Source organism: Solanum stenotomum, chromosome 3 (assembly GCF_019186545.1).
Source record: "Solanum stenotomum isolate F172 chromosome 3, ASM1918654v1, whole genome shotgun sequence".
NCBI lineage: Eukaryota > Viridiplantae > Streptophyta > Magnoliopsida > Solanales > Solanaceae > Solanum > Solanum stenotomum.
The window spans coordinates 30516408-30528245 of NC_064284.1; the positions used below are offsets into that span (position 1 = coordinate 30516408).

Sequence of the window (11838 nt, forward strand, 5' to 3'; positions counted from 1 at the left end):
ATGTGTAAAATTAAAAGCAAAAGATAGACATACCATGGGTTGTGTTGGTCGTAAAATGGGAGGGGCAACCTTTCTACCCCTTTTCTTTTTAGTTTTTGCATCCTTTGCTTTAGATGATGACCCCACTTTCGTTTTCGATTTTCTCTTGGAAGAAGTTCGATTCGCCATTAATGCCGTTGCATGCAAGCTTTTAGACCTCTGTTCATTCAAGTTTCGGTGTTCAGATTCAAAAATTTGTTCATTGTTAGGTGTTATTAATTGGGAAATCCCAATATTAAAAGACGGATGATCCATTGTGACAAATAATCCAAAATTGATTGAAACAAAAAATTGATTTTGAAAGAAAAATGAAGAAGAAGAAGAATACCTATTTTGAACTTTGACACTGTTGAATCGTTTGGAAATCAAATTGCTTTGAAAGCGGTAACTGATTTGGTAGTGGGAGAGATTATAGGCGAGATTTTGGGGGTGAGGAAGATGGGTTTGATTTCTTTCACAATAAAGTATCCGGAAAATAGGAATTGGGGAAAAAGTAGGGATTTTTGAATTTTTATGAAAGAGAAGGGATTAATTGATAATAGGTAAACATATGTAGTGTACTTTAGTAATTTTACCAAAAATCAACCCGACCTAATCCGTCAAATTTCAAAGCCCGTATAAATTAACCCAAATTAAATAATGGGCCAATCCAATTTGACTGCTCTAGCCGAGTAGCTTAACAATAAAAATACAAATACAATACAATAACAAAGGGTATCTTTTGTTAATACGGTACTTCTCACAATTAAATAATATTTTACATCGCCTTCATTGGTACTCTTTTATAGGTATGTAATCTTCTTCTTCTGTCTGCTCAGTGCTTTTGGTTCTTCGTTTAATCTTGCCTCTTGGTCGAATTTGTTTCTTTTTTTTTTGTGCATCTTCGGTATGTTTTCGTATTAGAGCGAACTGAATTTGGTTTTTTTTGGGTGGCCTTGGGTTGAGCCGCCATTGTCAGTGAACTGGTTGAGTTTAATCTTGAAGGGAACATAAATTTTTAATTGAATGAATTCATCCTTATGCCAATGTAATCAGTGAATTGGTTGAATTAAATCTTGAAGGGAACGTGAATTTTTAATTGAATGAATTCATCCTTATGCCAATGTAATCAGTGAATAGGTTGAATTTAATCTTGAAGGGAACATACATTTTTAATTGAATGAATTCATTCTTACGCCAATGTAATCAGAGAATTGGTTGAAATAAATCTTGAAGGGAACATGAATTTTTAATTGAATGAATTCATTCTTATGCCACTGTAATCAGTGAATTGGTTGAATTTAATCTTGAGGGAACATGAATTTTTAATTGAATGAAGAATTTTACCATAAAAAAATTCAGTTACTTCATGAAAGCTAAATTCTTGAATTTTTTCTTCAGGAAACTTCAAGAACATGATAAGAAAGCTGAAGCACTGGTTTAGTGGCTTTTAGGATTGATAGAATTTGTAGAGGAGGCAATTGATAGAATTTTCATCAAGCTATACTCAAGGTTGAAACATATTTTGATAACTCAGCCATGGTACCTTTTATTGAAGCCATATGCAATTCGGTTAGTGGGGAGATGCTGTGTGTGGATCCGTATGTATCATGTCTTCAGCCTGTAGAAAAACAACTTGTTTCGGAGGGTTTTGCACCAATCTCAGAGGATGTTCCAATGAGTGGTAGTGTTATGTTTAACTCAGTTCTGCCAAGCCAAGAACAACAACCAGCTATATCACCTAATGCTTTGTCAGTTTTACATCCCCCTAAAAATGAAATTTCCGGTACTTTGTCAATTACTAAGAGTGAGAGACTGAATTTTCAGTCTTCCAATAAGAAACATTCTAGAAAGAGGAAGCGACTTGAATGGAAGACCATCTCCCATGAAACTGAGCTTTGTCCTGATGCAGTTTCCAAGTGCAATGATAATTATATGTCGAACCATAGGTCCTTAGAGTCCTTGCAAGAACTTAAGGAACATTTGTCTTACTTAGGATGGAAAATTGAGCAAGCAAAGGATTACAACATCATTAGGACACGGTATGTGGCTCCTGATGGGAAGATATTTCAATCACTTCGTAAAGTTTGTAAGATGTTGGAAAAGTCAGAAACTTGGGTAGAAGGCCAAAAAACATCATATGATGGTTCATCTGATGATCTCAACCTTTCTACTTGCCTGGCAAAAGCACAGACATGTAGTGAGGTGTCTGAGCTGCAATATACTTCTCAAGAACCAATCGTTCCTCCTGAAATCTGCCCTGAAGCTGTAATTGACTATTGTTTACTGGGATCAACAGACAATCCTGCCTATAAGAAGTTGAACAGTGGGGAAAAGAAGTCTATGATCATGAAAGCTAAGAAACACCTCGCTGCAATAGGATGGAAATTTTCTTATTGTCAGAAAGGGGACAGGAGAGAACTGCGGTATTGTCCTCCTCATGGGAGGAAAAAATTCATCTCTCTTCGAACGGCATGCATATGGTGTATGCAGCAGTGGAAAGCTGAGGGACAGATGCCTGAATTATTTTCCCGGTCAAATGTTCTGGAATTTCAGGGGAATTTGGCACCTCAGAGGACCTCATGTAAGAAATTATCAATGGCGACATTTTCTGTCTTGCCACTTCCGAAAGAACCTGCTCAACTTAATAAAGTCACAGTTTGTGAAATCAGCAAAACAAGAAAGAAAAGTAACCACGCAGGTGGGTGGAACATGTTGAAAGAAGGAAAATCCAGATCTTCAAGAACAGTAGTAGATGGTACAGAATCTCAGTCTTCAGCTCGTCAGTTGCGATCAAGTAAAAGAGCTCGGCAGGCAATAGTTTCTTCTTCCTTGCATCATACACCTCGAACAGTTTTATCTTGGTTGATTGACAATAATGTGGTTCTGCCCCGTGCCAAAGTGCAGTATCGTGTGAAAAAAGATGGTCATCCAATGGCAGAAGGGTGGATCACTCGTGCAGGGATCAAATGCAAGTGCTGCCAAAAAGTTTATGGAATTAGCAATTTTGAGGTGCATGCTGGAAGCAGTTATCACAGACCTTCAGCAAATATATTTTTGGAAGATGGACGATCCCTTCTTGATTGTCAACTGCAGATGAAAGAAAAGAGTATTGTAAGAAACACGAGGAAGAGATCACCTTTGTTGAAGAAGCGCAGCCATCTGGGCACAAATGACAATGTGTGTTCTGTGTGCCATTACGGTGGTGAATTACTTCTGTGTGATGAATGCCCATCTTCCTTTCATACTGGTTGCCTTGGAATGAAGGTGTCTTTCTCTCTGTCGCTCTTATCGTACCTTTGTTTCTTTCTTCTCCCATCTCCAGCCCAACAACAATTCTTGCACTATTTTAGTGTGTAAATTGTGTTACACCAAATTTGGTGTTATACTATTCATCAACACCAAATCTCTTTTTGATTATTTTATTATTATTTGTATTATATAAAACTTTTGAAAATATAAATGAAATAAAAAATAATAATATAATATTGAAGAGAGGGAATAATATAAAGTGAATATTCTTTTTAGTGTAGTGGGTTGGAGCCGTTGGAGTTGGTTTATACTAAAATAGTGTTGGTGTTATGGGTTGCAGATGCCCTGTGATTCATATTGTCAATTACATTGGTTAGGCAGTGAGAGAGAGAGAGAGAGAGAGAGAGAGCATTTTGCATATTGGTTCTACACCTGTTTGATACCAACTGCATTCCATTGCTTAAACAGGAGGTTCCCGATGGCGAGTGGTTTTGCCCATCATGCTGTTGTGAAATGTGTGGCGAGAGCAGATTTGATAAAAACAAAGACCACTTTACAGACAGCAGTCTACTTATCTGTTGTCAGTGTGAGCACAAGTGTAAGAAGCCCTTTTGATAATTTTTTATGTTCCTACAGCAGCTTATACAGGATTATGTGGATGTTTGGCATTATTGATGTTGATCAATTATGTACAGATCATGCTCGGTGCGTGAGAGATAAGGGTCTTCAAAAGCTGGATTGTTATCCTGTAGGAAAATGGTTTTGCAATAAGAGATGTGAGCAGGTATTTGGATTCATGCCTAACACAGAATAGAAAGCATTTGCATCTTGAGTAGAGTGCACAGCTTCCATTTCTTGTCAATTGTCTCATTGAGAGGTTATTTTCAGTGTAGAATGCAGTTGACCGGTCGGATCTTAAAAGAATTTCTTATTGATTATTCCCATGTTATCAATCCTAGGGATATGTTAAATGAGTCTCCTCTTCTGTCTATTGAAGTTTACTTTTAAGAAACAGTTTGTCTAAGTCAACTTAATATCTGTTGCAGATATGTTTGGGTATCCACCAACTCTTGGCAAAGCCAGTTATGGTGGGGATTGATAACCTCACTTGGACTTTATTGAAATACGTAAAACCTGATGATTTTGATTCGGATGCTGCTAAAGATGAGTTCGTCTTGGAGACTTATAGTAAACTTGGTGTCGCTTTGGATGTGATGCATGAGTGCTTTGAGCCTGTCGAAGAACCTTACACAAGGAGGGATCTTATGGAAGATGTTATCTTTAATAGATGGTAATATCCAGCTTTATAAATTCTTGAGTAACCTTTGTTGAATTTTGTGCAAATATTCTTGTTGAACTGCATAATTTATGGAAAACAAAGTTATGCATCTCATATGACATTTTCATTGTTGACACTCTTTTATCAAAGGTTAGATTAGAGCTTCTACCATTCATGAACTTAATCAGCCTTGATTTTAGACTTGCCATAAATAGAAGTTGAAAGTGCCTTTAGTACTTGTAACTATAGATAACATGGTACTCTGTGTAAAAAAACTGTAGATGACATGGTTTATCTCAACTTGAACACGTATTAGTTTCTAAGCTGCAGTACCTAGCTGATGTTTGAGTATGGTATTCGATTCTAACCAGATGTTTTGACAGCAAATTGTTGTGGGTTTACTTAGCAAGTGTAGTATTTAACTCTCGAGTTGCTTAAACACTACTTTCAGAGACTTGTATCTATATGTTTTAATTATTTATGCTCTGAAAAAAGTTGTAATTCGAAATTGCAGGTCAGAGCTGAATCGCTTAAATTTTCAAGGTTTCTATACTGTGCTTCTGGAAAGAAATGATGAAGTGATTACAGTAGCAACTGTGAGGTATCCAACCATTATATATTAGTATATTATTCATTGAAGTAAACTTTTCTCAACCTATCATTTTAGTATAAATCTCTTTAGTATGAAAACTTAGTTGAATAATGTGACTGAATCTTAGATAGTAAGCTAACAATTTTCATGCTCATAGGATTTATGGAGAAAAGGTAGCTGAGGTTCCTCTTGTGGCAACAAGATTTCAGTACCGCAGACTTGGAATGTGTCGCATCTTAATGAATGAGCTTGAAAAGGTATGCAAATCTACTTTTTCTTTCATTTTCCTTCTTCAGGGAGCGGAAGGAAGAGTTGTTGCTAAGGATGTAACTAATGTCTGTTTTTAAAAGATCACCAATAATTACTTTATTAAGCAGGGATGTTCATGAAAGCTATAATTTATAGGAGATATCTTTGAATTTTTATTTTTTAGTCATGTGTTTCTTTCATTCCATGGTTATATAATTAACATTTTCGAGGCTATGCATTTGAGTTGACTGTTTGGGGACATTAGCTTGCTCTCCTTATCGGAAGCATAAAAATGCATTTTATAAGAGAAAAACCTTTGGACATGGTTATTTTGGTTCTCTAGATGTCATATTAAGCAGCAGTCTTAGGGCTTTTTTTTTTGGTTGGCTTCAATGCTCAGTTATGCTACATCGATGTCAAGTTATGGTTACCTATCAAAACAAAAGGACTTCAATTCTAGTTAAGAATAAGTGATGGTATGGTGCACATATATGGTTTTCTTTCTTTGTCGCTACGTACGTGGGATAATGATGAGAATGCTTTGACATAGATTGAATATGCTTGCCATCTGATCTGCTTGCCTTTCAACTAATGCAATTTTGTTATTCTTTCCAGAAACTAATGGAATTAGGAGTTGAGAGGCTAGTTTTGCCTGCTGCCCCCACCGTGCTAAACACATGGACCACTTCATTTGGTTTCACAATGGTGAAAGAATCTCAGAGGCTAAACTTCTTGAATTACACTTTCCTTGATTTCCAGGGTACAGTAATGTGTCAGAAACTCCTCCAGGATATCCCTCCAGAGGTATCAAGTGAATCAACAGGTATGTAAAACTCCTCATTTACTGTGGAGGGAGATGGAGATTTGATATGGATGGACTAAAACTTCATTTTTATCCAGAAGCTTATCAAACTCAACTTGACCACATAAAAAGCAAGGAGACTGTTGAGTTGGATGGAAACAGTGCGCTTTCTGAGGTCTTCCAAGCTGAGCAAATTGAAGGGAGTGAAATTGTGGATCAAGGATATGCAGAGTATGTTTCCCTTTTGTTTTCTCTGTTTTTTAAGGACTGAAGAAGGGAGTAATCAGAGAGATATAACATTCAAATTATGCAGAACGTAACATGAAAATTGTAATATGACTTTGATAACCTATTCAAGCTTGATAATTATGTCTTTAGGAGACAAATGACATGCAGAATATAGCTTTACCCCACAAATTATCAGGAGCATTAGAACTAATTAAGATGGGATTCATCATAAAAGAATTGGCAGAACTCCTTATGAGTTGTGGAAAGGTTATAAACCTAACTTGAAATATTTTTAAGTCTGGGAGTGCCATGTTAAAGTTCTTTTCCCTAAACCTAAAAAAAGTAAAATAGGTTCTAAAACTGTTGATTGCATGCTTTTTAACTATGCTGAAGATAGAGATCTGCATATAGATTTCTTGTCTTAAAGAGTGATGCGCTTGATTGCAATACTATTATTGAGACAAAGAATGCTGAATTTTTTGAATATATTTTTTCATTGTGATACAATTTCTCATGCACCTGTTGAAATAAATAGCGAGTCTTTCTAATATTGAGGAACTGCGAAGGAGTAAAAGTGAGTGTTTTTCTTATGAAAATGATTTTCAAACTGTTCTGGTTGACAATGAACCATCAAATTATTTTGAAGTTATATCTTCCTTTGATGCTAAATTTTGGAAAGAGGCAATGAAATTGAAATTGATTCAATAATGAAAACTAATACATGGATTTTGACAAATTTACCTCCTGGTGCAAAACCTATTGGTTGTAAATAAATTTTCAAAAAAGAAACTTAATCTTGATAGATCTATAGATACATATAAAGCTTGTTAAGTAGCAAAAGAATTTTCTCAAAAACAAAAAATTGATTATTTTGATACATTTACATCAATGACTAGAATCTCTTTTATTCGAATTTTAATTGCCTTAACATCAATTCACTAGCCTTTTCATTCATCTAATAGATGTAAAAACAACTTTCTCAAATGGTGATTTAGAAGAAATTTATATGGTTCAACCTGAGGGATGTATTATTCTTGGACAAGAAAATTTAAGTTAGTAAATCAATTAAATCTCTTTCTGGCCTCAAACAAGCTCCTAAATAGTGATGTGAAAAATTTGATCAAGTCTTTCTAAAAGACAACTTTTCTTCTATTGAAGTGGATAAATGTGTTTATCCTCCTAAAGTGGTAGACATTGATTATGTGATAGTATGCCTATATGTTGATGACATGCTTATATTTGGTACAAGTTCAAATATTGTGAAAAGTACCAAACTATTTTTGTCTACTAATTTTGATATGAAAAATTTGGGTGAAGTAAATATGATATTCAGAGTTGAAGTTATAAGGAATGGATTTGATATAATGTTGACAAGAACGTTATGTGGAGAGGCTTCTTAAAAAGTTTAAATATTTAAGGTGATACCTGTGACCACTCCTTACAATTCTAACTCTCAATTGAAAAAGAATAATGGTGACCAGTGCTCAGTCTAAATATGCACAAATTATTTGGAGTTTGATGCACTTAATGATTTTTTCTAGGCCTGATAGCCTATGCTGTGGTAGATTGAGTAGATATCCTCATAATCCAATATAGAGCATTGGTTTGCATTAATTAGATTGATGAAGTATCTGAGAGGAACCATGAATTATAGTATCCTGTATAGTGGATTTCCTTCAGCTTTAGAAGGGTATTGTGATGCAAATTGGATCTCTAATTCTTTCTCAAAAAAAAAAAAGGATCTCTAATATAGATGAGATAAAATCCACTAGTGAATATGTGTTCACCTTAGTTGGTGGTGCAATATCGTGGAAATCAGCTAAACAAACGATCATTGCTAGTTCAACTATTGAGTCAAAGTTTGTAGTTGTGGAGTTAGCTGGTTTCGAGGTTGAGTGACTAAGAAATTTCTGAGTGAATTTCCCTTTAATAAAGGATGTATTACATCATGTGTCTATGCACTGTGATTGTCAAGCCACAATTGCTATTGTGAAGAATAAATTTTATAATTGCAGGAGCGCACACATGAAATTGAGACATAATGTCATAAAACAACTATTGAGAGATGGAATAATTTTCATTGATTATGTGAAGTCAACTGAATTCGGCCAATTCACTAACTAGACCTGTGGGAAGAAAATTAATTCTTCATACCTCAAAAGTGATGGTATTTAAGGCCAATATGAATGTCAATAACTATGGTAATCCAACCTTTGTGATTGGAGGTTCCATGAAGTAGGTTCATATGGTTAATAACAAGTTGATATTAATGCACACTAATTGAGAGTGGTTGAACTGTTACTAATTGTGAGGGATGAGTTATAACTTTTAATGAATTTTAGTCCTTAAGGATGGTGTATTCAAAACAATTTACATTTGATGAATTCACCTATATGTGAAGTGGAGCAAGGCTGCTCCTATGAGATTTTGGCCTAATTTCTAGAGCTCTCATGAATAACCAGGCACGCTCAGAGCCTATTGGCACAAAATCGTGTTGAACAACAAAATTACAGAGGTCTAAATGTGATTAATATAATCTCTGACTTACAATAAGAATTATTGGCTCATAGAAATATATTATTTCACCCGTAATTCTGTAAGTTAAATTTTATCGGTCTAAGTTTGGTTCATAGTTCAAAAGACACCAAAACCTATTGCATTAAGGCCATGCAAATCCAACAATCTTTTTGCTCTTTGATTTAGTACTTTTTCGTTGAAGAATCTTGAAATAGTGGGGGATTGTAATGATATTTCAATATTTTTAATGGGCAAATGGCCCACTAAGTGAAAAGGTGGCAAGAGAAATATCATTAGTCAAGCAAGTTGCCACCTAACATTACTGGAATGAAAAACTGCACTATTATAGGAAAATAACTACTGCTAACTATTGAATGACTAAGGAGTGATAACATATAATGGATAGGGGATTAGGAAGTTCAGCAAATGAACATCTTACTTATTGATCTATTTTTATTGTATAGGGATGTTGGTTGCAGAGGCTGTTTGTAGTCTTATATTAGGTTGTTCAGTCTTGATTGTCCTTTGGAACAGTGAACAGGTTTAGGATCCAAATGCACGCTTAGAATTTGATTGTGTTCTTGTGCTGTTTGTTGTGTTCAAACTCTGCAGTTTCTTTCCTAGCTGATAAAAACTAAACTGTTTTACTACTTCTCAGTGCACCTGGAGGATGTGAAAGCAATGATACGGATGCTCCAACTCCTCTCATTACTGTGGTACATTTCCTTTGCTCATAACATCTCAGCAGATTTTCTTTACTTAGATCCTCATGTTAAGTATTATCGTTTGTGGTATTTGAACAGGCGAACCAACAAGCTCCTCTTGGCTGTCAGGATGAGACTAGTCTGCAATACCAAGCTGAAGTTACTGATAGTAAGGTTTTAGAAAAAAAAGGTGTTGTCCAATACAAATGTTACAAGCGGAGAAAAAAGATATCAGCCTGTGGATAATAAGCTAGTTTTGGAAGGAGTATCTAGTAAGCTGGTAAATTATTAGAAAAAGACGACACAACCATGTAATTTTGATAGCCAAATTATTTTTTCTCCGTTAACCTTATTTTTTCGTAGTTAAAGGAGAGAATTTAAGGGCTGTTACTCATGTATATTTTCATGTGCAACTATCTCTAGGTAGCATTAGCTAAGAAAGATGTTTTCTAATCCTGAAAGTACAAATGTATAGAATCACAGTCTACGGTTTGCAAAGTATTCAATGTCCAGAGCCAATTCATATATAAAAGCAGAATGTTTGAGAAATTTCCATGATGGGTTTCGTGGCCAGCAAATGAAAGAACATAGGGATGGTTGACGGCCATGGACAAGGGGATGCTTACTATTGGTATCTGATTCACCCACAGATAGAATGAAACAAAGGCAATTTGGTACAGTAGAGTCTTATAGTTATGCAAATGATTGAAAGAAACATTTTGCTTGATAAAACTTGATACGTCTTCATCTGCACTCTTGCAACATCTTCAATTCTCATGAGCTCTTGATGTGCATCTTCACCTTAATAATAACTCATATGTTGATAATATTCCTTTTAAGCAAGAAGCTATATGGCTAATATTCTCTTCAGCTGCTTTCCCCATATTTATCTTATTTTCTTTCTTAATTAATAGCTCCATAAAATTCATGTCTCTAAAATTAGCCTCCTCTCTTTATTTGTACTTGAGAATGATCATTCTTTTTCTCAACATATCAAACATGAGCTTATGTATATGGGTGTCATTTCCTCATATTACACTTTTCTGGCCTCTTCAACACTCACCCTTTGTGAGCATTTGGCAATCAAAAACCTTCTCCTTTGTCTAGATACCTCTTCATCGCACTTATATGTCCCATAATGATCAACACCCACATATGGCACCGTAACACCCTGTAGCTTATAGTACATGCACGACCAAGTTGATGTCGATAAAATTCATAATAATTTGAGCCTTTAAGGCTAAGAACACAAATGTAAAAAGGTTATCCCAAGAGATGAGTAAGTTTAGGAGTCAAACAAATGAGGCCAACCCAAGATGCATGTGATTCACGACTGTATGTGGTACATACGATCCATTCCTTGACATATGAATTAATACTACTATTTAAGGCCTAAGTATTTGACCATATCAATATGGTGTGGTTCACAACTGTGAAACAAAGATACCTTCGTACATCTCCAATATATATAAAAGCACCTCCATAAACAGTGGACATTACTAGACAAGCTCAACCACGATGGCTTTCATAGTCCATAAAGTTGATCTACGACTGTGAAGATAGATGTGCTTGAGGGAGAGATAAGATGAAATTCTAAATAAGGAAACCTCCACAACTTATGGTGAGTATCACAGCTATGGATGGCATTTCACGACCACTTTCATGATCGTGAATGGTTCTGTGAGTTTGAGGTGATGAAAAGTTTATATATTGATCAAAAGTCATGAGTTATGTATATCTATTTGAGCATAGTAGGGTCTGTACATTATGGAATAAGTAAATGGAGTAATATTCACCTTATTTTAGGGTCATATGATCATTTAGGTGATGGGGAAGAAGGGTTTGGTGATACACCTTGTTTATAGTATTTGATGAGCTTGGAACTTGTTGAGATAATTACTATATTTTCGGCATGGCCGTGCTTGTTATATAGCCCTTATATTTCTATTCGCTAAATATAGATATTGTAGCTTGGAGGGCAACTTTGGTATGTCATAAGGGATCAAATGAAGGAGTAAGCTATATAAAGCTGATTTAGTTTGGGGTGTATTTACTCATTTAAACACCACATTTTACCCATATTTTAGCCTAGTTCTAAGTATAATCTTGTGAAATTTTTGTGTTTATTAATGATATGCTGTGATGAACTAATGGATATGTTATGTTTAATTTCAGGCCAAAGATAGCAACAAAAGAC

At 35.2% G+C, this 11838-nt stretch overlaps 1 protein-coding gene across 2 annotated transcripts; it reads left to right on the plus strand.

Annotated features, from left to right (window-relative positions):
- Positions 1 to 756: 756 nt before the first annotated feature.
- LOC125857495 (uncharacterized) lies at positions 757 to 10237 on the plus strand. 2 transcript variants are annotated; one of them, XM_049537099.1, is made up of 11 exons: positions 757 to 827; positions 1420 to 3285; positions 3739 to 3868; positions 3966 to 4054; positions 4317 to 4561; positions 5064 to 5150; positions 5299 to 5398; positions 6006 to 6213; positions 6294 to 6423; positions 9596 to 9653; positions 9741 to 10237. In XM_049537099.1, exons 2-11 carry the CDS (start codon positions 1558 to 1560, stop codon positions 9885 to 9887), a joined length of 2922 nt encoding a protein of 973 aa, XP_049393056.1. In that variant the 5' UTR covers positions 757 to 827; positions 1420 to 1557; the 3' UTR covers positions 9888 to 10237. The 2 variants fall into 2 exon arrangements, with proteins under 2 accessions (XP_049393056.1, XP_049393055.1); XM_049537098.1 differs by having other exon boundaries at positions 6291 to 6423; positions 9741 to 10233.
- Positions 10238 to 11838: the final 1601 nt, after the last annotated feature.

Excerpts from the sequence above, each read along its gene's own strand:
- LOC125857495 (XM_049537098.1), top strand. The coding sequence starts at position 1,558 with ATGGTACCTTTTATTGAAGCCATATGCAATTCGGTTAGTGGGGAGATG. Across the intron at positions 3,286-3,738 it reads CTGGTTGCCTTGGAATGAAG|GAGGTTCCCGATGGCGAGTG; the intron begins GTGTCTTTCTCT and ends TTGCTTAAACAG. Across the intron at positions 5,399-6,005 it reads TAATGAATGAGCTTGAAAAG|AAACTAATGGAATTAGGAGT; the intron begins GTATGCAAATCT and ends TATTCTTTCCAG.